Source organism: Eptatretus burgeri, chromosome 13, assembly GCF_056783735.1.
Source record: "Eptatretus burgeri isolate ZD-2024b chromosome 13, Ebu_testis_v1, whole genome shotgun sequence".
Lineage (NCBI taxonomy): Eukaryota > Metazoa > Chordata > Myxini > Myxiniformes > Myxinidae > Eptatretus > Eptatretus burgeri.
Window position 1 is genome coordinate 56,048,853 of NC_140973.1, and position 25,980 is coordinate 56,074,832.

Below are 25,980 nucleotides of genomic sequence, written 5' to 3' on the forward strand. Positions count from 1 at the left end.
CCCAGAACGTGTGTGTGTGTGCGTGTGTGTGTGTGTGTGTGTGTGTGTGTGTGTGTGTGTGTGTGTGTGTGTGTGTGTGTGTGTGTGTGTGTGTGTGCGTGTGTGTGTGTGTGTGTGCGCGCGCGCAACAGAGCCGAAATGGGTTGGCCCAGGTGTATCTTGTTGACAGGTAGACGCATCTACTTAACACATCAACGCTACATCGACACATCCTGGGTTTGAAATGATGCTGGAGTTCATGTCCATTATCCACGGCACATCATTTCATCAAAACAAATTAATGTGTTCTTATTTATACACCGCACAACCCCTCATCATCACCACCGAGCGCAACTGCATGAACGCAGCACGACAAACGTACGGAAACATTTTTATATATATATATATATATATATATATATATATATATATATATATATATATATATATATATATATATATATATATATATCTGGAAAGGATGCGAATCTGGCCGCACAATGAAAGGAAAGGTGAAAGATGGAGGGAGATGTGACAACGGAGCGAAATGTGGATGCAATACACACACACCGTGCACACCACACGCTTGTCTCGATTCGAAGAACAAAAAGAGCGACAGAGGCAAATATGAGTCGTCGACGGGCCGGGGCGCGGCTCATGGCGGCGAGGCCTCTGGCGCGAAGCTCGGCTCCGCATCACCCTCGCATAGTCCAAAACATCATATCCATTCATTCTCTGCTCCATGTGCAAGCCCTGTCCTCTTCTCACCTGAGACGGAGAGCGCCAGCAAGACAACGATGGCGAAATGCACGAGCGATAATCTCTTAATCGTCGTGTTCATTTTCATATAATCACAGCGATGGTTCCAAAAAGAAGATTTCGCGCCACGCCTTTTTACATAGCCACGCCCACCTCACCAAGACGACCACGTCCATGTTTTTTACAATATTGTCGTCACACCTCTTTCCACACAACCGTTATTCTTTTTACCTCTGACCCCCACAAGTCGACAGAGGTTATGTTTTCACTCCTGTTTCTCTTATTATTATTGGTTCACGAGCGCCAGCCAGAGTGAACACTATATTCGTTATGTTTGTCCGTTGGGTCGTCGATGTAGTCGAAAAAAAAAATCTCAAAAAATTCTTTTTTGAGATTTTTTTTTTTTGGGGGGGGGGTAGTCGATCTCGTCGAAAGAAAGTTAAAAAAAAAAAATTGAGATTTGTTCTACCCTTATCAGTATTTAAAATGGCGATTTCAGTTAATACAATGGCGATTTCGAAGAAAATTGGTTGGTAGGTTCATATCATGACCAAGTTGTGTGCAAATGAGAACCGTTGCTATGGACACCACCGTTGCCTCGCAACGGGACTAAAATTTTTGAAAAAGCATTAAAAATTTATTTTTTCGAAAATCAAAAATCGGGCCACGAGCGACTGTGGGCTGTACATTCAGGCATATTGTCAAAAATTTTCAGCCGGATCCTATGAAAACTGTCGGAGAAGATAGACTTTGAATGAACCCTGGTCGAAAACAATAAAAAAACGAAGTTCGTTATATCTCAGAGACTATGAGTCAGATATACATGAAACTGGTATGGTAGGTTCATGGTATGTCCTCGTTATGTGTGAGAAAGAACCGTTGCTATGGACCCTTACGTTACCTAGCAACGGCCGAAAAACCACTAAATATGGGGGTATTTTAACGAAAAACAATCTGCAGTATTAACCCTTGAAGCAAGAATCATGAATTTTCTTGTGCTTAATGCTCAGGTCATTCCCCATCGAACGGGCCCATCGCGTCAGGTTCTATTGGGTAGTTACCCATGTCCACCTACCGGCTTGTCTGTGTGTGTGTCTGTCTGTCCAGAGCATAACTCCGTGCTCTTTGATCCGACCTTGATGAAACTTGGTTATGTGTTCGATATCAATGTTCAGTTGTATTTTCCTGGATGAGGGCGTGGCTACAGCCGTTGTGGGCGGAGCCACGCCAAAAAAATAGCCATTTTTAGGGGGTAGTCGGATTAAAAAATCGATCTTCTCCTAGGGAATTGACTGAATGGAATGGGTTCTTCAGTATTTGAATAGCAAAATGAATTATGTAAAAGTTTTCGTTGTCCGATTTTTCATTTTCGTCCCAAGGTCAAGGTCACAAGGTCAAAAACTTAGAAAATTGCGAATTTTGACATAAAAATCATACGACTGCCCAAACTTTGAGAGCGAGGATGACAATATTTTTTATGCATAATCTTGAGGTCATTCCCCACCTAAAGTCTTGAAACTATTTTGCTCTTTCTTGAACACCTTGCCCGTGGCGCCCCCTTCAAGTTTGTTTTTATGCTGATTTCATTAAAGTATGGATAATATAATCTGAGGAGTGTGAAATGCCATATAGCCTATATGACGTTATATTGTTCCTGAAATGTTCCAGAGGAAGTTTTGCACCAAAGGTGATAATCCTTGACCTTTAAAGGCCACAAAGGTCAAATTTTCAAAGTTGTAGGAATTGAACCGGGTTTTCGCCCTTCTTCGACGAATTAACTCCAACAAGCTATAGCACTATCCTGTTTCCTTATTTTAATGTCCACAATATTGTTTTCTGACCTTTAAAGGTAATGCAAAGGTCAAATTTTGAAAGTTGTTGAACGAAACCGGGTTTTCGACATTTTGTAGCTAATAACCTGTCACCCGTACCACATCATGTTGATCATCTATCTATAATTCCAGCAATCTCTGTGTGTGTGTGTCTGTGTGTGTGTGTGTGTGTCTGTGTGTATGTGTGTATGTGCGTGTACGCGCGTGTGTGTGTGTGTGTGTGTGTGTGTGTGTGTGTGTGTGTGTGTGTGTGTGTGTGTGTGTGTGTGTGTGTGTGTGTGTGTGTGTGTGTGACCGCTGTTTCTCAACAACCTCTGGTCCGATCTAATTGAAACTTGCCAGGTATATTGCTGGGAACCTGAGGATGTGCCTTTTCAAGGTTTGATATTAATCGGACAAGTGCTTCCCAAGTTATGGCCATTTATTTACCAAACCAATGGCAAGACACGTTGTTGTGTGGGCATGGCCGATGGGGAAGGGAAGCACAGCCACGTTCCCCATTACGGGTTACAACGTACGGGCTTCCGGAGAGTGATGACTTCGTGTATTCTAATAATTTCTCGATTTCTTATGCGCATTTATAGATAAACACAATGCCTCAAGTTATGATCGTTTTCATATTAGACGGTGTATAAATTTCGGGATCATTAGAGTGCTGGTATGCTCCGAACCAGGAAGTAAATTTTTTCTCTCTCTTCTCTTCTCTTTTTGTTTTTCCTTGCCACGACATTGCGAAAAGGTAAAATACGTTGGCGCTAATTGAATAATTGGGTATTAAAAATAAATTGCGAATAATCGTAACTGCGAATAATATCGAACTTCCGGGTCACGCACGTACGGGCACGTGAGAGCGAAGAAACGGCCTGTGTGGTTTATTTATTTATTATTATTATTATATATATTTTTTTTTTTTACGGGCACGTACTAGTCCATCTATAATTCCAGCAGTGTGTGTGTGTGTGTGTGTGTGTGTGTGTGTGTGTGTGTGTGTGTGTGTGTGTGTGTGTGTGTGTGTGTGTGTGTGTGTGTGTGTGTGTGTGTGTGTGTGTGTGTGTGTGTGTGTGTGTGTGTGTGTGTGTGTGTGTGTGTGTGTGTGTGTGTGTGTGTGTGTGTGTGTATATGTATATGTGTGTGACCGCGTGACCGCTGTTTCTCGACAACCTCTGGTCCGATCTAATTGAAACTTGCCAGATATATTGCTGGGGACCTGAGGATGTGCCTTTTCAAGGTTTGATATTAATCGGACAAGTGCTTCCCAAGTTATGGCCATTTATTTACCAAACCAATGGGAAGACACGTTGTTGCGTGGGCGTGGCCGATGGGGAAGGGAAGCACAACCACGTTCCCCATTACGGGTTACAACGTATGGGCTTCCGGAGAGTGATGACTTCGTGTATTCTAATAATTTCTCGATTTCTTATGCGCATTTATAGATAAACAGAATGGCCCAAGTTATGATCGTTTTCATAGTAGACGGTGTATAAATTTCGGGATCATTAGAGTGCTGGTATGCTCCGAACCAGGAAGTAAATTTTTTCTCTCTCTTCTCTTCTCTTTTTGTTTTTCCTTGCCACGACATTGCGAAAAGGTAAAATACGTTGGCGCTAATTGAATAATTGGGTATTAAAAATAAATTGCGAATAATCGTAACTGCGAATAATATCGAACTTCTGGGTCACGCACGTACGGGCACGTGAGAGCGAAGAAATGGCCTGTGTGGTTTATTTATTTATTATTATTATTATTATTTTTTTTTTTACGGGCACGTACTAGTTTTTATAACTTGGTCAAAAATATCACATTGTCTCATCCTTGACTTTTAAAACAATCTACATCGTCAAATACCGCTCGTGAACCATTGTCGTCTTCAGACTTATTATTATTATTATTATTATTATTATTTTGTGTTCACTGGCGTTATCAGAGCCACGAGGCTCTATAAACACCACGCACCTAAACTCATCGGCTACAACAAAATACATAAAAATAAAATATAAAATGCTAGGAACATTATACTGTTCGCCCCGTTTCCTTTCTGAATTTTAAGACCAATTTACAGAGTTGAGGGTGCTTCTGGCTCAATTGACAAAGTGTATCCGGTACAGGGACCGACCAGGGACCCCGAACTCTCGGACACTGAAAAAGATGCCATCTGGATTCTCCATACCAAGGGCATTGAGTGAAAATGTGTTCCAGGTCTTCAGGAACCCCACACTGCTCGCACAACATCGTCTGGTGACACCCTATCCTATGTAAATATGCGTTTAGAGTAAATAGAGTGCAGTGTCCAAGTATGAGCATGTAGAGGATTCCCTGGTCCCTTCGGGAGAGTCGAGGAAACAAGACAGAGAACTCGGCCGAAGGGTGTACCTTAAAGCACCATCTTCCTTTGGTGGAGGCCACCCACTGAGATTGTCATTTTTTGTTGATGTCAACCCAAATTAGATTGGAGAGTTCTGATGGGCCCAGAGGGATTGGGGTGACGAGATCAAACCTTAGTGCCCATTTGGCTGCCTGGTCGCATGCCTCATTGCCTCCAATGCCCGTGTAGGCAGGGATTCAGCACAGGTCAACGACCGTGCCCCTCCAAATGGCCATGTTATGAAGGTAAAGCACCTCAAGAACCAGGTCCTGCCTACATCCAGACGGTAGGGACTCCAACGCTTTCAGCCTAGAGAGTGAATCAGAGAAAATAACTGCACTCAGGGGATTAAAGTCAATTATCCATTCGAGAGCCAAGATGACAGCAAACAGTTCAGTTGAGAGTACTGAAAGATGGTCAGAAAGTTTAGCGGACTTCATCGCTTTAGTGTCTGGGATAAAAAAAGCAACCACTGTTCTCGCTAGTACAGGATATTTAGAGCCATCTGTATAGACTTGTAAGGATTGGCTCCAAACCGTGTTGATATTGTTGCGGATTCGCGCCCGCCGGCGTGCGAGCGGCCACGTAACTCGAATCGCGGCACGTCGCCCACCGGACGGACAATCCCGTCGTGACCCTCTCGGACTAACGCCGGGAACTAGTCACGGGTGGACCTTTCGGCCTCACCACGATCGTGCCAATCGGCCCCCCGCGTGGGATAGGGTTGCTCGCCAAATTCGACCTACCTAAGTACCCACACGGAGGGTAGACCGGGCGATCGCACCTCGCCGCAGGTCGACTTCGGACACGGGCCACTTTAAGCGACCCGTTCTGTACTATCGGGATAACCGAGCGGTGTTATCGTCGGCCTCGACGGTTCGATTAATTATCGGGCGTTTTAGCCCACGACCAACCCTTTACGTGAAGTAAGATGGAGATTCAATCGAGGAAAAGACGAAGCGAAACGGGAAAACAGTTCAACATGAAGCACATTTATTTCGCGATGAACGGAAAGCACACATATACAATTACACCAAAAGCACATGTAAAAGAAGAAGAAACACAATAATGCACAAAAAGCAAATGCAACAATGCAGATCTAACCGACTACCGAGCACACGGCAACACTTATTCAGTTTTACTTCACAGACGGCGCCGACAACACATATACCCAAAGCAAAAGAAAAGGACCACCCTCAAGGATGAGGGGGGTAGGCGGGCCTGGGGCCGAGACCGCGTCGGGCCTACCCGTCTGGTGATGAGCCGCAAGATGGCGGTGGCGCCCCGACTCCGCGGGCCTCGCGGACAGTGTCTGGTGGGGGGTGGGAACGGGGCCCCCTTCTCGCACTATCTCAGCGCGGGGGGAAACAGGAGGGGGTTGTTGATGCTCGGGGGGGGGGTGGATATCTCCCTGTTCGGGTCCCGCGACGAGCGTCTCCACCACGACCTCGGTCGCGCCGCCGGCCTCTCCCTCCGCAGCTCCCCGACTCCGACACGAGCACCCCCTCGACCGTCTTCGCCGCCGCCACCTCTCCACAGCTCCGTCCAACCGCCCTCTCCGTCTCCTCTCTTGACTCGTCCCAACTCTTCACTGGCTCCGAACTCTTCACTCTCTCCCCTCCGTACTCTTCACTTGACACAGAAACTCTTAACTGCCTCCCCTCCGAACTCTTAACTGCCTTGACTGACGAACGCAGCCCCTTATATGCCCCGTGGCCTCGCTCCTTCACCTTCGACCCTTTACCTCCGACCCTTCACCTCTAACTGGCTCCCCATTGGACCGAGGAAAAGTGGGCGTGAATGCTTTTTGATCCATGAATTTGCATATAGCGATATTACTCCAACGCACCTGGAGGCGGGGCCAAATCGCCCCACGCTCGCCGATAGGACGGAACAGAAGTGGGCGTGAGTCGTTTTTGATCCGTTTTCTTCGGAAAGGCCGGCGCTTTTGCACCCCTGCTCGGTGCGCGCCCTGCACGAGTCCAGTATCGGTGCCCACAAGCGGCGCGGAAATGGCGGCGATGCGATGGTTGCGAGAGCGAGATGTGACGGTAAAGGTCGTGGCTGTTGTTGTGAAGTGGCGTTGCGGTTGGGGGTTGTTGTGTGATGGCTGTTGAGACGTGGTTGGTGGTGGTAGTAATGGCGGCTGGTCCAAAATAAAGATAGTAAAAGAAAAACGGCTATCTAGAAGGGTCGCAGCCCGCATGAATGACATTTATTCCCTCTAAACAACGGGTTTGGGCCTAACTACACATATACTTACAGAGATATCTCACCTAAGGGACCTGAATGGTGGTTTGCGAATTTCGTCAACCACAACAATATATTCCACAGCCTGGTTACATTTTATGACCACATTGTCCCTACTGGTTTTCCCCCATAGATCCAGGTGTATGCAAAGCGTTTCTAGAGTCCAGGGGGCCCAAATTGCCACTTTGTTCAGGGGATTAGCCGGTGAAGAAGCCAAACCCATTTCTTTAGCTGCCCTCACACACGCAAATCCGAAAGAAGGAGGGAGGGAGGATTTGCCGAGAACTTGAACCCTTCCCAGTGTGAATGTGTGAACGTCTTTATAGTTGTTGAGGAACTCTGGAAAGGGTTCGAAACAGCAGAGCACTTACCTTGTGTAGGTCTTCTTGGGTGGCTTTACGCAGCTTCTTAGGCTGGAGGAGTGTGGGAGGGGACAATTGTATTTATCTATAATTCCAGCAATGTGTGTGTGTGTGTGTGTGTGTGTGTGTGTGTGTGTGTGTGTGTGTGTGTGTGTGTGTGTCTGTGACCGCTGTTTCTCGACAACCACTGGTCCGATCTAATTGAAACTTGCCAGGTATATTGCTGGGGACCTGAGTATGTGCCTTTTCAAGGTTTGATATTAATCGGACAAGTGGTTCCCAAGTTATGGCCATTTATTTACCAAACCAATGACAGGACACGTTGCTGTGTAGGCGTGGCCGATGGGGAAAGGGCGCCTTAGTTACCAATGATAGGACACGTTGCTGCGGCCATTTATTTTTCAAACCAATGACAATACACGTTGTTGCGTGGGCTTGGCCGATGGGGAAGGGAAGCTCAGCCGCGTTCCCCATTACGGGTTGCAACGTACGGACTTCCAGAGAGTGATGACTTCGTGTATTCTAATAATTTCTCGATTTCTTATGCGCATTTATAGATAAACACAATGCCGCAAGTTATGATCGTTTTCATATGAGACGGTGCATGCCGCAACGTCCGCACGGTGCAGACGGTGCATGCCGTTTTTTTTCTCCTCTTTCCTCTTCTCTTTGTGTTTTTCCTTGTGATAAAAGGCAAAATACGTTGTAACGTACGGACTTCCGAAGAGTGATGACTTCGTGTATTCTAATAATTTCTCGATTTCTTATGCGCATTTATAGATAAACACAATGCCACAAGTTATGATCGTTTTCATATTAGACGGTGCATAAATTTCAGTAACATCAGTGCTGGTGTGCTCCGAACCAGGAAGTAATTTTTTTTCTCTCTTCTCTTCTCTTTTTGTTTTTCCTTGTGAGGATATTGCGAAAAGGCAAAATACGTTGGCGCAAATTGAATAATTGGCCATTAAAACCTAAATTGCGAGTCATCGTAACTGCGATATGCGAACTTCCGCGCCACCCACGTATGGGCACGCGAGAGCGAAGAAACGGCCTGTGTGGTTGTTGTTTGTTGCTCGCGGTTTGAATATTTATTTATTTATTTATTTATTTTTTTATGGGCAGCCGCGTTCCCCATTACGGGTTACAACGTACGGGCTTCTGGAGAATGATGACTTCGTGTATACTCTGTGTGTGTAAATATCACAGCAGCTGTTACTTCAATGCAAGCAATAATTTGTGGATTGCATGTGAACATTCCATATGGGCACGCACTACTTCTTGACTACTAGTAAATAAAAATACCCAGATCAAAAAAATAAATAATTTGGGCTGCCAGACCATGTGTCCGATCAAGTTGAAATTTAAAACATGTATTCCGCATCACTACCAGATCATAATTAAGAGGTTTCATGGCGACTGATTAAGCAGTACCAGAGGAAATATTATTTAATATTTTTTCCCATCCAATATGGCTGCCAAACCATGTGACCTATCAATTATTCCTCAACAAACTTGTACATGAAAGGCTTGGGGAACATTTCTGTGAAGTTTCCCCTGGATCTGTCCAGCCGTTCTGGCAATTAAGTGTTTTGTAATATGTTTTCGGGTAAATACAATATGGCTGCCAAACCATGTGACCTATGATGTCATATGTGTGAAGCTTTTGTTCTTCGTGGATAGGCGGGCGGTCTCACATGTAAAGTTTCACCTCAATCTGTTCAGTCACTTCAGAGAAGATATTTGAAGGTTAAGAAAAAAAACAATATGGCTGCTGAACCACATGACCGATGACATCATCAATTTTTTTTTTTTTCTATGAACCATTTTATCCTGAGTTGACCCTCAAAAATTTTCATACTGATCAGATGTAGCATTCTACATATGCAATTATGACGTCATAACAAAAGTACCTATGACATCATAATAAATCACTCATTCCCCATGAGGGGTGCTTGCCAAGTTTCAATTTTTAGCCATGCTTTGTGAATGCTGACTCAAAGAGAGCCTCCTCTTCTTCTTCTTCTTCTTCTTCTTCTTCTTCTTCTTCTTCTTCTTCTTCTTCTTCTTCTTCTTCTTCTTCTTCTTCTTCTTCTTCTTCTTCTTCTTCTTCTTCTTCTTCTTCTTCTTCTTCTTACAAAACATTTAGGACGCGGCTCTTGTTATATACAGGATCCGGATTTCCTGAAATACTAAACACCTGGACACATCCTCACATTGAGGGTTCCTTTTGAGTGTGTCTATCATGAACTTTTCAATATATTCTGACATTTGCTTTAAAGTTTCTAAAAGTTCATGTTACTATTTAAAGATTATTCCATTTAATGTGTTGTAATTTCGTAAATACTGTTGTCGATTTCCGCCCGTTCGGCGTACGAACGACCGCCTTATCCCAATTGCGGCCGCGCGCGCTCACTGAACGCGCAATCTCGTCGTAGCTTCCGGATCAACGCCGAAACCCAGCTATGGGTGTTTTTAACACACCATAAACCAGCCAATCCCTCTGTCCACGCGCCACAGGGTCGATGTACCTAATTATTCACGCAGACAGAGATACTGGGAGTTTATACTTCGACGGGGCCTGCACGAAAATGAGCCGCTTAAGCAGCTTGTTCCGTATGCGAATGCCGAGCGGTTTTATATCGCCAAGTCCCGTCGGACCAGATGTACGTTTTGTCGGCTTGATAATCAGCCAGCTAATATCCCAAATGTTCCATGAGAGTCAATGTGAGGAAGGGACGCAACGAGCAGGTGACATTCAACAATGGGGACATTTATTTCCATGCAGGCAATGCAATGAATGGGGGGATGGGTCAAAAGACACGAGCAAAAAGCCTACAGCCGATGTCTATGATCATTTACAGCACGCACTTACACAATTCACTACTTAAGGACAAGGCGCCACAGACTTTCATGCAAAACCCAAGAAAGAAAGAACCGGGCTCGTGAGCCTTTATAATTTCTCAGAGCCGGGATGACCGAAGGGGCTCTGAGAGACCGGGCGGGCTACCTGGCCACCCCCGTGGTGACTCGATGGGTCCTTATTCGGCGACCCTCGGTGTCTTTGCCCGGACCCCCGAGCTCCGACTGGCTCCCTTGGTCGTCCGGCCCTCACTGTCACCTGGCTTAGCCGACGACGCACTGGAGGAGTGAACGGGTCTCGACTCTGGCCTCCTGGTTGCGCCGGCGAACCTTCTAGCGAACCAACTGCCCGCACTCCAACACTCCCACCTCTGAACTTTCCAGCTCTCAAAAGGGCGTCTCTCCACTCCCAACTCCCACCGACTCCGAGCTCTCCACACCAACTGCAAGCCACGAACTCCAGCGCAGCACGAACTCAAAGCAACCAGCTCTTGCCGGCGAGCGAACGCAGCCTTTTATCGCCCCGAGGAGAGGGGCCGCTCTGGGCTTCACCACCCGAAATCAGCGCCTTCGCCCTTTTCACCTTTGAACCTTCACCCAGGCTGGATCCGCCCCTTTCACTTCCGATTGGCCAGCTCTTTCAGAGGGTAACGCCGTTTTGATCCGATCTTGCCGTCAAACGCGGCCGTGTTGGAAATCACCGTCAAACGCGGCCGTGTTGGAAATCACCGTCAAACGCAGCCGTGGGTTGTCGTTGTTGTGACGATGTGTTTGTTTTAAAATAAAGATAGAAAAGAATAACGGCTAACTCAAAGATGCACAGCCCGTTATACATCGGTGGGGAATTCTAACCTGGAACACACACCGAAATAACTGACCTCTGGGGAACCTGACTGGTGTTCTGTGAATTTCCACAACCGTAACAATACACTATTTTCTCGTCATGAAGGAGGAGCCTCCATGACGGGTCTCGCTATTGGCTCCATCAAGGCACGTGACGAAATATCGGAAGTTGTTGTTGTTATTGTTGTGATAAAAATGCGGATGTTTCGACTTTCTGTAATGAATCTTTCATCCAAAACAAGATCCTTCAAAATAGTCTTTCGGACAACTTATATTATTGAATTATTAATAATAACAAGCCAAACCCGTGTTATGCGCGAAGTTTCGAAAGTGAGGGTTCGTTCGGACGTCAATATATCCAGTGTTCACAATGTGATTTATCGAATTTCTTTATATACAATGTTTCTTGTTACATTTTTAGCCGCGTCGCGTTGCGAACGCTGCTGGCTCGAAGAGAGCTCTGCGTTATTCTTCTTCTTCTGGTTCTTCTTCTTCTGGTGAATACAAAACCTTTATGACGCGGCTCTTGGACACATTTGTCCTTGTTTTTCCTTGGTGCGGTTTCAGAGGTCCAAAGCTTTTCCGTTTTTCCAACATGGCTGCCACACTACGTGACCTATGACGTCATAAATCATCATTGCAACATTCTCCATGAGTAGTCGCACTTGTGGTGAAAGTTTCGTCTCAATCCGGCAAGCGGTTGCGGAGAATGACCAATGACCGTGGACTTCCTTGAGGGAATTGTTAATAACCAACAGTTCCAGACGAGTGGACTCGAGCGCATAGTGAAGAAGGTACCCGATTTAATAATGGTCAATCGTTAAGAGATATTGGTCACTGGGGAGGTAAATATTGAGATAAGGAGGCTAATGGAGTACGAAGGAGTTGGGCGAACGCCGAAAGGGGAGAAGTTTGGGGAGAGTTGAGAGGAAAGGGCGGGAAAGGAATGTGCACGAGCATTTCATTAATTAATTTGAAATTATATTCTTGAATAGAGTGGTTTCAGTAATCATGATGCACTTCCCGGGCGCCATATTGGTTGGCAAGCTAAACAAGACCCAACAAGGCCAAATAATTTCCGTAACCTGCAATTGCGGTAAGTCAGAAAAACAAGATAAACGTGCTAATTTACAGAGCTACTGATGCCATCGTTGCCAAGGAAGTGAATACAACCAATATGGCGGCGCGCACGGCATTATGGGATAGCTCTGAAAACCCTCTATTTAATACATGGTGTATTTTTATTTATTAATGTATTCGCTGCAAGGTACACGACATTATATATATATGTATATATATATATATATATATATATATATATATATATATATATATATATATATATATACTGTATGTTCATGTTTTTATCGTAGATGCTCCATAACTTGAATTATGCTTCTACAATTGGTGTAAATGAATGTCAATAAAAAGGAATAAAAAGAAACGGTGTAGCAGGCTGCAGAATTCCAGCGGGTGTGATATTGAATCGTGAAAGGAGTACATATCGGTGTTTTACAATTTCATTTCCATTCAAGTAAACTGCGTAACCTACATGTATTACGACGAATAAAGCCATGAGAAAGATGCAATACTGTTTATTTTGGAGGAGGAAGAAAGGAACAAAAAAAAAGAGACGTGTGAATCCGTTTTCCGGCGCGCGCGCTTCTTTGGCGGGAAGGTGTACCTGGTGAAGCTTGAGTTGTTTAGAGCTATTTTTGCAGTCGCCAACGAACTGTCCAGAAGCTTTTCTTCTTCTTCTTTTTTTTTTTTTCTTTCTTCGTACCATGGTAAGTGTGAGCGAAAAAAGATGCCGAAGTTGTTTTTGATGGCCAAAATGTTGATGGGGTTCAGCTTGGGCCTGCAGTTTTGGCAATCGCCTCCTTGGTTACCTTGGTGACGGACTCGGCGCCATTCTGCTTGAAGCGTTTTTGTGTTGCTTTTTTTTAACGAGACTTGCATTCTGAAGAGCATCGATGCCACAGAAACCTACAGTGTCAAGGTCTTTCTAAAATCCCTCATTCGTCCATTATTTTGATGTAAAACGTTATCGGGTCTTCGTCCCTGAAATAGACTTATTGAAGGTTGCTATGGAAACTAACTTTATTGTGTTGCTATGGTTACCATTTTGGATCACTGATTGGCAGGAGAGAGATTACAGTTTGGCTCTTTATTTTTTTTTCGGGTGATTTGTCTCCTTCCTCCTTATTTATTTATTTATTTATTTATTTATTTATTTATTTATATATATTCTTCTTTCTCTTTTTATTTTCAAAGTGCTCTTCCAGCTTATCACGAAGATGATCATTTTGTGTGTGCATGAAAGTTGTGTTCGTCTGATAGGTTCAGTCGCATGTTGCAGTGGGCTGTTTATACACAAGCTGAACTGGGGTTGATGATCTGTGAAGGCCAGTTGATATCTGGTAGGTTGAAGTCACCGGACAAAATTCTGCAGGCATCCCAAGTAAGCTGACTTCTAGAATCTTCCATCCTGATGAGCCCTTGCATGTCACTATGATGTGGGTGGTATTAAGTTCTCACATAAGCATCTTTAGTACCTGAGAACTTCAATTTGGCTGCATGATATTATATTACCTCGCATCAGTCAGCCCAGTACCTTCAATTGGATTAACGGAAAGCATCAGGCCACAAACTCCCAGGTACCTACAGAGACATGACAGAAGTAAATGGACACCATGATTTTAAAAGAATTTATGTATTTATTTATTTAACATTTGAAGAACATTTGATCCATTTTAATACATATTTGTATTTTATATATTTACATATATAATATATTTACATATATATATATATATATATATATTATGTATATATGTACAATACATATATTTAATACATACGGCTTGTAGCATGGTATTTGTGTACACTGTGGTCCGAAACGAGGAGAAAGTTTAGAAATTGAACCCAGTTTTAATAAGACAAACAATCTTAATGTTATATAATGCCCAAGTGTCTGTGCTTTCAGAAAATGTATACTTTCCTATGGATCCTATGGATATAGTTGCTTACAAAGCATGTTTTTTTTATCCAAACACAGGCTATTTTTCCCATTTTTATAGCTCATTTTTTTAGAAATTGGTTACATGTATGATTGTATCTGTTGTCCAAAATGGTTGAAAATGCATTTTTTGTTTGATGTATATTGTTGCGAATTCGCGCCCGCCGGCGTGCGAGCGGCCACGTAACTCGAATCGCGGCACGTCGCCCACCGGACGGACAATTCCGTCGTGACCCTCTCGGACTAACGCCGGGAACTAGTCACGGGTGGGCCTTTCGGCCTCACCACGATCGTGCCAATCGGCCCCCCGCGTGGGATAGGGTTGTTCGCCAAATTCGACCTACCTAAGTACCCACGCGGAGGGTAGACCGGGCGATCGCACCTTGCCGCAGGTCGACTCCGGACACGGGCCACTGAAGCGACCCGTTCCGTACTATCGGGATAACCGAGCGGTGTTATCGTCGGCCTCAACGGTTCCGATTAATTATCGGGCGTATTAAGCCCACTAACAACCCTTTACATGAAGCAAGATGGAGATTCAATTAAAGAAAAGACTAAGCGAAACGGGAAAAACAGTTCAACATAATTCACATTTATTCCGCCGCACACGGAAAGCACACATATACAATTACAACAATTATGCACCAAAAGCAAATGTAACAAAAGAAACACAATGCAGATCTACTACCGACTACACGAGCACACGGCAACACTTACACAGTTTTACTTTATAGACGGCGCCAACAACAGATATACTCAAAAGCAAAAGAAAAGGGCCACCCTCGAATACAAGGGGGCAGACGTGGTCTGTGGGCGCGAGACCGCGTGGAGCCTACCCGTCTTGTGATGAGCCGCAAATGCCGCGGCGGTGCCCCGACTCCGCGCTCCTCCGCGGGTTTCGTTGGCACTGCTTGGAACGGGGTGGGAATGGGGCCCCCTTTTCGCACTATCTCAGCGCAGGGGGAAACAGGGGGGGGTTGTTGATGCTCTGGGGAAAGAGGATAGCTGGCTTGCTTGGGTCCTGCGACGAGCGACTCCACTGCGACCTCGACCGCGTTCCCGGCTTCCCCTCTCTGCAGCTCCCCGACAGACTCCGAACCCCGAAAGACCGACTCTCCTCCAGACCCGTCTTGACTGCTGCTGCCACACTCTGCCGCTGCCACACCTCTCCAACTCACCCGAGCCCGAAACAGAAACTCACTGAATTCGCTCCGCGCTCGGCGCTTTATAGTACGGCAGGAGAATCCATATGCAAATTTCCGGATCAGGATGAGCTCGGGGGCGGAGCCACGCTCGCTCATTGGACGGAGGAAAAGTGGGCGTGAACCTCCCCTGATCCTCTAATTTGCATATATCGATTCTCCTCCGACGCGCTTGGAGGCGGGGCCAAATCGCCCCGCGCTTAATGATTGGACGGAACAGAAGTGGGCGTGTATCATTCCTGATCCGACTTTTCCTCAGAAAGGCCGCTTTTTGCACCCGCGGCTCAGCGCGCGTCCCGCACGAGGCCAGGACAGCCTGACGCTCGGCGTTCACAAGTGGTGCGGGAATGGCGGCAGAAGGAGGAGAGGTGAAGGTGGTGGAGGGTTTATTGTGGCGGTGATGGCCATGGCGATGCTTGGAATGGCGGTGATGCGATGTTTACAGGAGTGAGCCGTGATGGTAAAGGTCGTGGCTGTTGGCGTTGTTGTTGTTGTGAAGCGGCGTTGCGGTTGGTGGTTGTTGTGTGATGGCGGATGAGACGTGGTTGGCTCAAAATAAAGATAGAACAGAAAAACGGCTATCTTAAAGGGTCGCAGCCCGAATGAATCATTTATTCCCTCTAAACAACGGGTTTGGGCTAACTACACATGTACTTACAGAGATATCTCACCTACAGGACCTGAATGGTGGTTTGCGAATTTCCTCAACCACAACAATATCATTATACATAAGAATAGAACAATTCCTCGAAACAGTACATTTCTTATGATCTTCTGCATATCTTGGCACCTTCAAATGTGTAAAATCTCAGATTTTGCAAAATTTCCCCTAGTCATAGTGAAGCTTACAAAATCTTATTCCAGAAATTTGAAATGCATCTGATAGAACATCTTAAATCGCAATTTACTTCTGCATAAAGTGATGATTTAAAATGGCAAGTTTCAACATGGATCATTACTACATACCAGTTTTTAGGTTCACTTCCATGATTGGGTCAAAAATGTAATATAAGGAAGTACGTAACAAATTGCATTTACCAAGCTGCTACAAAATTACTGGTAGCTATAGGCTTGATTTTATTTAACCATAGAATAAGTTTACCAAGATGGCCCTATGATATAAAATCAATACCAAAGGCTAGTTTGTGTTCAGAATACAGAACATCAAAGGTCGTTCGGAAGTACGTAACATTTTAAAGAAATCTGCACTTTTAATCCGAAGATGTTAGTTTGGTCCATCACAGCATGTATTTCTATGGTTAAGTTTATGTGCATATATATTTATGACCTGAATGAACACTGATCAATTTGTTAATTTCATATGACCTTGACCTCTTTGCACAAGGTCAAATATCAGGTAAACCAAATATTCTCCATATATGTGGTTTCCAATTGGTGTATAATACATATCTAAGCCATCAGACCAATTTTAGAATGATACTAGCCGAAACCCCGTCACAGACGGGGCACAAAATTGGTCCTTCAGTATTAATTTTGATTATCTGTTGAATGGCGTTGGTCCTGTCTCGATCGGATGAAATTGAGAAATTGAAATTACCCGGTGACCTTGACCCCGTGACCTTTGACCTTGAACTTGACCCCCCCCCCCCCCCCATGTCCGTTCTCATGTCCCAAGGATCACTCGTGCCAAGTTTCATCTCATTCCATCCAACGGTTCGGCCGCCTATAAAGGACGAACAAACACACACATATACATACATACAAACATATTGTGTTTTTTTAATATAGTAGATGAGTGGTTCCTTGAGACAGATAATTATTGATAACCAACTTTGACCCTGTCAGAGCAATAGAAAGAGGAAGAATTAAGCTCTGCCCAAATAGATCCTGAATCCCATGATGTTGGCTAACAAATGATATGCAAAACTTAATCATACAATGACTTTCATTTTTTGGTCCCCCGTGTCCTAAATGTGTACATAATACCTTGCTACAAGCCATACTGGTATTTGGTAGACTTGCCATTTGCAGATTTCTTCAGACATAGAACTAATGAGTTCCGAAATTTTTTCCTGTGGGATTTCTGCCCAGGCTTCCTGCAAAGGTTTAGCAATTCTGCACGTGATGTTGCTTTCCTGGACTTTTTCCACACAGCTCGATCCAATATGGCCCAGAAGTGTTCAATGGGATTCATGTCAGGAGACTGGCTTGGCCATGGAAGTTGCTTGATCCCATTTCTGTCCTGCTATTCTTTGGTTTTTTTTGCAATGTGGCATGGAGCTCCATCTTCCATGAACAGAGTGTTGTTTTTGACCATCTGACCAGTGGAGAAGACAAGGAGATGTCCATCCTCAAGGATAGAAATGTATGTCAGAGTGTTGATGTTGTCAGCACACTCCACAAGCAATGACCGACCAGCGCTCTAGATTTCATCCCAAACCATCACTGAAAAACCACCGTGTTTGACAGTTGGCTGCAATCGGGTTCAAAGAGAACTCTTGATTTGGAAGTCTCCAGACCCATACGCGTCCACTTTCAGAAAATTGAGTAAATTTGGACTCGTCTGAAAAAAATGACAGTTTGCCAAAACTCCAAGGGTCTGTTGGCCATCTCGTCAGCCCACTTTCTCCTTTGAATGTTGGCTGGTCGAAGAAGAGGTTTTCCCCTTAGTCCGGCAGATATGTGAATGGATTGTGCCTTTGATGATACAAGCATGAGCTTTGGCACACTGTTAGAGCATGCCCCAAAGAAGATACTTCGCTTGAGGGCCATCGCAGATTTATCCTGTGGCCAAAATAGCAGCCATTTTCCAAAATGGCCACCACCGGTTGTTATTTTACCAGAAGCTCAAGTTCTAGACCAGTTCGAGGGGAGATGAGCTGGAAACCAGAGCTATCTTGGACCTGTTCACCTCGTGTGGTCTTCGACGTCCTGGACCAGCAGGACTCGAACCCGCAACCACGATGCCACGCCAAGGACCAGGGACGGAGGGTAGCGCCGGGCACTGGCACGCTCCTCCGGCGAAACAGGTGATGAGGCAGGCAAAGCAAGCGATCCTCCTCCGGCTCGTAGGCAGGCGATCCACACGGCGGGAAGCCACTCACTCGCAGGCAGGAACACCGACTGACTCACCCGATTGCCCCCACACAATTATCCCTCCCTCTTCACAGGTGGGAGGGATCCGTCCCGCATCACTCTGACCTCATTGGACAGGTGTGTCGAGCGATCTCCCGGCCGTCTGAGATTGGTCGGGTGGAGGTGCTCCTGTCTTCGCCCCTCGACCAGGAAGTCGAACAGCAATATGTTTTGCTGGCTCCCCATTGGCCGGGAGGCGGCAGACGTGCTCGCACCCCTCCGATTGGCTTAGAGGGGCGCCATGCCCGTATTTGGAGCGAAGTCCAAGATGCCAATGCCCAAAGAAACCCCGCCTGGCACATTGGACTCCGCCGACGTACGTGCTGACACGCACGCGTGCAATGGTGCCGGTGGAGGATGGTGGAAGGAAGCGAAGGCAGGTGTCGTCGTTAAAAAGTTGTTGATATAAAAATCCTAACTATAAAATCACTTCGTAGCACACGTATACTTAATTACCCACTAAACAAGGGATGGGGCCCTAACTAGAAACACTCACTTACCGATATAACTGTTCTATAAGGACCCTGACTGTTGTGTGCAGTAGGCTTCCAAATTCGTAACAATATTACCCTAGAGCAGACAGATATGGATGTATCGAGTAGCATGGTCAATGCACGGGTAGTTAACCATCTCGATTTATAAGTAGAGAAATGTTAGCTTAAGAATTGTCTTGTTTGAATGTGTGCCAAACAGGAAGTGGTGCGTGATTATAATTAGTCAAGGATTATGGTAAGAAAATCGTGCGTATAACCTCGATGTCATCCTCCACGGGGGGTGGGGGGGGAGACTCCGGGAGATTTGGCGAAGAGCGTTCGTCACCTCCCAAGCAGTGGAACTGTGAACGCCTTCAGGGGTAGAGTGATAAACGCCTCCCAAGGGGGCGGAACGTTGCCCAGTTAGAAGGAGGAGCCTGATCGGGCAGTTGGTGGTTCTGAGGAGAACTGGAGGAGAGGACTGTCGATGTCTGGAGAGAAAGAGTTCTAAGGAGAACAAATTGTGGGAGAGTTTTAAGGAGGTCGTCCTGCCTACCTGTTTTCATCACACTGTGCTCGTTTTGTCTGCCTGCTGCTTCGTCTCCTCATCGTCGTCCGGAGCCTGTTCATCGACCTGCCTGTGTATCTTTGTATCCTCATCATCCTGCCCATCGTCCTCGTCCCTCTTCATCGCCTTCTCATCCCCTCTGCTGCCAGAGCTGAGTCCCCCAGTTTTTGTTCCCTTTCCCCTGTCTGTGACTGAGTCTGGAGTGAGGTGCCTTAGTTTCTTTAGATTCATTTTTATTCTCATTGTATATAATTATTTTTTAATTGCATCTCCTTCCTTCCCAACCCGCCATCGTCTCCTCGTGATGACATCATTCCTGCTTCTTTTTATTGTTTGTGGTTCAGGAAATAAACCCCCCGTTGGTTTTACCAGAGCTAAGATTCTCCTGTCTCTCCTCTCGACAGGCGGCCACATTGTCTGCCATCAATTCGGAATGTCTCAGGAGTTGAGCCTCTCGTAACATCACGGGACTTTAACGTCCCGCTGCGACGAGCTCTGCAGTTGAAGCATCGACGCCACAATATTTGTCAACATGTGATCTCGAACTGCATGGCTTGCTGGGTTCACAGGGCATCGATATTGTTAAGGATTCAGCGACGGAAGGATTCTCAACCCACTCCGACCGTCTCCGGGGTTTATAACAGCTGGCTCGGCATAGGCCTCGGGTCGCGCATCTTCAATCGCGATACCAACGTAATCCTGGACCTTACCAGTTGGGGAAATAGAACCCCAGTTACCGACTGGTTTTGTCAGATGCCGAGTGTTTTCTGCCAGTCTGTAACCATTTTGGTTTTATATACCAATCAAACGGATCGTTCCTCGACATAACACGAATTGATCCATAGCGGCAACTTCATACGAACGAACCGGATTTCTTGGGGAACACAACAGAAGCAAAACATTCACGACAATGTTTTTATTAACAATCTTTAACCCGTTCTTAACTAGGGAACTACGGATTACAGGTTTCGAGGGTTCCCTACTGAGATATGCCTTAAACAACATGCAGACAAGACAGAGTATTTGTAGTCAGGGAGACTATGCAATCCCGTGGGATTTTGATGATTAGAAGATCCCACCGATATGAATGTGTTAAATAGGTACCAAAGAACATGAAAAACCATGTTGGCAATTTTGAAAGTGTTGCAGAGGGCAGCCAACTTGGATTTCAAAATGGCCACCATTTTATGTCTATATTTGTCCTGAATGTAGATATGAATGTCGTAAAAAGCTGTTTTTTGTTGTAAAATCTACATTTATCAAGACAAACAATTAGTGAAATACACATTTCTTGTGAACAGCTGAAATTCCGTTAAAATTTTCAGCCATATTGAGTTTCAAAATGGCCACCTTTATGGCTTATTCTTGAATATATGTATATATTATTATTTCAGTGACAGTGACGCGCTTAACATGATACAAAAGATCCCCCCTATGAGCCTATCTGAATATAATATAGGTACCAAAGAACATGAAAAGCCATATTTACAGTTTTAGTTTTGCAGAGGGCAGCCATCTTTCATTTCAAAATTAGTGACAAACAATTGGTGAAATACACATTTCCTGTGAACAGCTGAAATTGTATTCAAAATTTTCAGCTATATTAAATTTCAAAATGGCCACCTTTACGGCTTATTCTTGAATATATATATATATATATATATATATATATATATATATATATATATATATATATATATATATATATATATATATCCATGTGTGGATGTAAATATATATATACATATATACATGGATGTATGTATATATATATATATATATATATATATGCATCTATATATATATATATATATATATATATATATATATATGTATGTATATATATAGATATATATATATATATATATATATATATATATATATACATATATATATATATTGTTACAGATTCGCGCCCGCCGGCGTGCTGACGGCCACGTAACTCGAATCGCGGCACGTCGCCCACCGGACGGACAATCCAGTCGTGACCCTCTCGGACTAACGCCGGGAACCAGTCACGGGTGGACCTTTCGGTCTCACCGCGATCGAGCCAATCAGCCCCCGCGTGGGATAGGGTTGCTCGCCAAATTCGACCTACCGAAGTACCCACACGGAGGGTAGACCGGGCGATCGCACCTCGCCGCAGGTCGACTTCGGACACGGGCCACTTAAGCGACCCGTTCCGTACTATCGGGATAACCGAGCGGTGTTATCGTCGGCCTCGACGGTTCGATTAATTATCGGGCGTATTCAGCCCACTACCAACCCTTTACGTGAAGCAAGATGAGGATTCAATGAAAGAAATGACGAAGCGAAGCGGGAAACAGTTCAACACAAAGCACATTTATTCGCGATGAACGGAAAGCGCACATATACAATTCCACCAAAAGCACATAGAAAAGAGGAAGACAAAATGCAATTTTACACAAAAAGCAAATGCGACAATGCAGATCTAATACCGACTACGCGAGCACACGGCAACACTTATACAATTTTACTTCACAGACGGCGCCGACAACACATATCCAAAACCAAGAAAAAGAAAAGAGAACCCTCAAGGATGAGGCGGGCCTGAGGCCGAGACCGGGTCGGGCCTACCCGTCTGGTGATGAGACGCGGAGCGGCGATGGTGCCTCAACTCCGCGGGCCTCGCGGACAGTGTCTGGTAGGGGGTGGGAAAGGGGCCCCCTTGGTCGCACTATCTCAGCGCGGCGGGAAACAGGAGGGGGTTGCTGATGCTCGGGGGAAAGGAGGATTTCTACTCTGCCTCGAGTCCCGCGACGAGCGTCTCCACCTCGACCAGGTCGCGCCGTCGGCCTCCCTGGTGTGCAGCTCCCGGCACGACGCGAGCACCCCCTCGTCTACCCTCGCCGCCTCTTCACAGCTCCGTCCTCTTCGCTCCGACTCCAACGCACACGACGACGACGACGACCAACTCCTTCTTGCTTCTTCTTCCCAACTCCACCGGCTGCGAAGTCTTAACTCCACTCTACTGACGAACGCGGTCCCTTATATCAGCCCCGTGGCTTCGCCTTTGACCCCCTGCCTTCGACCTTTCACCTCGCTCCCCATTGGCCCGAGAAAAAGTGGGCGTGAATGCATTTTGATCCATAAATTTGCATATAGCGACCGCCCTCCAATGCCCTGGAGGCGGGGCCAAATCGCCCCTCGCTGACCGATTGGACGGAACAAAAGTGGGCGTGTGTCGTTTTTGATCCGTTTTTGGAGCTGAAAATCCGTGGTTTTGTACACGCTGTTCGGCGCGCGCCCTGCACGAGTCCAACACCGGTACCCACAAGCGGCGCAAGAACGGTGGCGATGCGACGGTTGCGAGGTGTGAAGCGGCGCCGCGGTGGGTGGTTGATGTTGTGGTTGGTGGTGGTAACAATGGCGGTTGGTCCAAAATAAAGATAGTAAAAGAAAAACGGCTATCCTGAAGAGTCGCAGCACGCATAAATGACATGTATTCCCACTAGACAACGGGTTTGGGCCTAACTACACATATACTTACCGAGATATCTCACCTAAGGGACCTGAATGGTGGTTTGCGAATTTGGTAACCACAACAATATGTATGTATGTATGTATATATATATATATATATATATATATGTATATATATATATATATATATATATGTATATATATGTATATATATATATATATATATATATATATGTATCACCCGCACGCGTGAGTGAACGGCCGTGTGCAAGGTCGCTGTGTGTGTGAGAGAGCGGTATGAGAGGGAGATGTCGGTTGGCATGCGGGAGCACGCAGCCGCGTCTCCCGGTGTGAGTTTAATGGTGTGGACTGTGTGCGTCGTAACACGCAGGTATGCGTGTGTGGAATGGAGACGGAGACGGCGACAGAGGAGAGAAAGCCGAGTAGCGGCTGTAGCTATTTCGGGGACCGTGCCGGGTTCGCCCAGCAGTGAGCACGCGGTTCGTGCTGTGCAACGCACCAGACCGCCACGTGCTCGCTTGCGAGAGTGAAGTCCCGGTCCGGAAATGCACGCGGTGGATTTGCCGATCCCGCGGACGGACAAAGTTTAGGCAGGTAAATGGATTTGGACCGGACGGGTTCTCCACGCGATCGTGTGTGTTAAGCTCCAACGGGCAAAGCACATGTGTTCGCGTGGGGAACCCCTCGAGACGTGGGGCTTGTGTTTTTTTTATGCGCACGGTGACGCCATGGCTGCACGTGGGGTTGGAATCCGGCAGGAGGGGTATCTCTGCCGGATGGTACCGTCCAAGGAGGGACGAGGAACACGTGCAGCTGCATGACGTCACGGGCAGGTGCAAAGTGCGCGAGCTCTGAGTTGCCGCGCAGGTGCTGCGCATGGAAAAAAAAAAAAAAACAGTAAGCCTCACTTTCGGGTGCAAAGGATTCCTGGGCAAGGGGTGGAAGACCCCCTTACTAGGGCACAGGATGGAAACTAGTTAGGGGGAAGGGTTAGCTTAGTTAGACCGACTTCATGGGGCAGGGGTAAGTCCTCATGGGGCCCGTGGAATGGATTAGTTGGAGGGATTGTAGCCAGATTTAGGTTGGGAAATAAAATGATTTATTTGAGGACATGGACAGACAGTGAATGTGTAGAGGGGACGTAGTTTAGCTACGTAGTGTTAAAAGGAACGTGCTACTAGTTTAAGGGACGACGTGGGAGCACGAGTTAGTTAGGGGAGGTAGTTAGGAGGATGGCAGAGTTCAGCGGTGTGTGTGTTGAAGAGTTGTTGGTGAGTTGTGAGGTGAGTACTTGGTGAGTGAGTGAGGCCAGCGGGTCTGTGTGTATGGAGCGAATGGGGAATGCATGGTGCGATGAGTGATTGGGGGGAGGAGTGACTCCCGCCCAAGGGACCCCGGGGTCAGTGTAGATTGAGTTCGCTGGGTTAGTCAAATTGAAAAATGGAGGTCGTTTTGTTGTTGGTGGGAAAGTAGGCTCGAGACCCATTTGGAGGGGTGCAGGAGCCCTGTTGACGGGCTTGGGAGCGTGGCTGCGAAAGGTGAGTATCGCTGAGTGGGTACCCCGGGCACCAGGCTAGTCGGCCGCGGTAGGCCATGGGCCCATGGGGGGCCGGGATAGAGTAGTGGGCACGGGTGCGCCTGCTTGGTGCGGGGGCCCGGGCGCCATTAGCCGCGTGGGCAGTGTTGTGGGCAAGGGTGACCCTCGGAAAGGGGCCTGGGAAGCCAGCCTGCCACGTGTGCGTTTCAGGGGAGGTGCCATGGGGGGCACTCCCCGGTGTTAGGGAGCTGGTAGGCTCGGAGGCAGTGTAGTGCCCGGGGGTGCCATAGCGGGAGATTCGGCAGAGGGTCGTGCCTGCCAAAGGGAGCCACGTGTCCCAGCCAGGAGACCGTGTGAGGGCACGGAGAGAAAATTGGGGGGCGAGGCCCGAAATTGTGAGGACACCAACACAGGCGACGGGAATCTGGGTTGTTAGAACCAATAGTTTAAGCGAGAGGCGCTTGTTGAAAGCCCCGGGGTAGTTTAACAGTTAAATGGTTAGGGTAGATTAGGAGATGTACCCCTCCGCACCATCCATCCCCTCGCTGTCGTTGTGGGCCGCTGGACCCACTTGGTGTTAAGATCGCCGAACTCTGGGGAGGCCATTCTGAGGCTTGAGTTGGGCCTCGACACAGGACGCTAGCTCTCCCTTGTTCCCCTCCAGGAAGGGAACGTAGGGGTTGGGAGTAGGCTAGGTGACAGGATAGGTTAGCCGAACAAAGACGATAAAGGGGGTCAGGGGACGATTTATAGTGGGGAAGTAAAAAAAAAAAAAAAAAGTTGGGGCTAAATTGGCTTTTTCACAAATTAAGGGAGTGGGTATGTACAGTGACAGGCAAAGGCGATAGGTTGGGAGGGAGACAGGTAGGTAGGTCCGAGCCCGCCTTCCAAGTGGCCAGCACCACCGCACTCCCTCCACCAACCTCCACTGAACGGCAAAGGCTGGCCAGCTTCATCTGTTGGCTGCGTTGCTGCAAGGCAAAGGCCGGCCCACTTCGTCTGCAGCTGCTGTGCTGCAAGGCCTGTGCCGGCCCACTTCATCTGCCGGCTGGCTGTTTTGCTGCAAGGCCTGTGCCATCGGCTGGCCGTGTTTTGCGTCAAGGCCTGTGCCGGCCAGTTCATCTGCCGGCTGTGTTTGCCTGCAGCGGCCTTCTTCTGCGGGCTGTGTTTGCCTGCTCACCTTTGCCATGCCATGCCCACTGCCCATGTTCACCAGCCCCGTTCAATTTTGCTTTGCCCCCCCCCCCCTGTTCATTTCCATGTGCGCCAGGATCCGCAAAGCAACAGTTTGCAAGCTGCGAGAACTGCCCTGTTGGCAGCTACAACACGGGCCTGCAGTGGCGGCCCGTGCACCGTGTTTGTGTTCAAACC

General features: G+C 46.7%; 2 protein-coding genes across 6 annotated transcripts in view; one reads left to right on the forward strand and one right to left on the reverse strand.

Annotated features, from left to right (window-relative positions):
- The window catches only part of LOC147014526 (uncharacterized), a 52,893-nt gene extending 51,952 nt beyond the window's left edge, over positions 1–941 (reverse strand). Inside the window, exon 1 of one of the 2 annotated variants that reach the window (XM_085852564.1) lies at positions 748–941. In XM_085852564.1, the coding sequence (XP_085708690.1) occupies positions 748–826 (79 nt within the window). In that variant the 5' untranslated portion in view covers positions 827–941. The remainder of the gene's footprint in view (positions 1–747) is intronic. The other variant, XM_085852565.1, reaches the window with a different exon arrangement.
- Positions 942–11,859: 10,918 nt separating this feature from the next.
- LOC147014527 (centrin-2) overlaps positions 11,860–25,980 on the forward strand; it is a 66,723-nt gene continuing 52,602 nt past the window's right edge. Inside the window, exons 1-2 of one of the 4 annotated variants that reach the window (XM_085852566.1) lie at positions 12,885–13,036; positions 13,590–13,710. In XM_085852566.1, the coding sequence (XP_085708692.1) occupies positions 13,600–13,710 (111 nt within the window). In that variant the 5' untranslated portion in view covers positions 12,885–13,036; positions 13,590–13,599. Of the gene's footprint in view, positions 12,044–12,871; positions 13,037–13,589; positions 13,711–25,980 lie in introns of those variants that run through there. The other 3 variants (XM_085852569.1, XM_085852567.1, XM_085852568.1) reach the window with 3 other exon arrangements.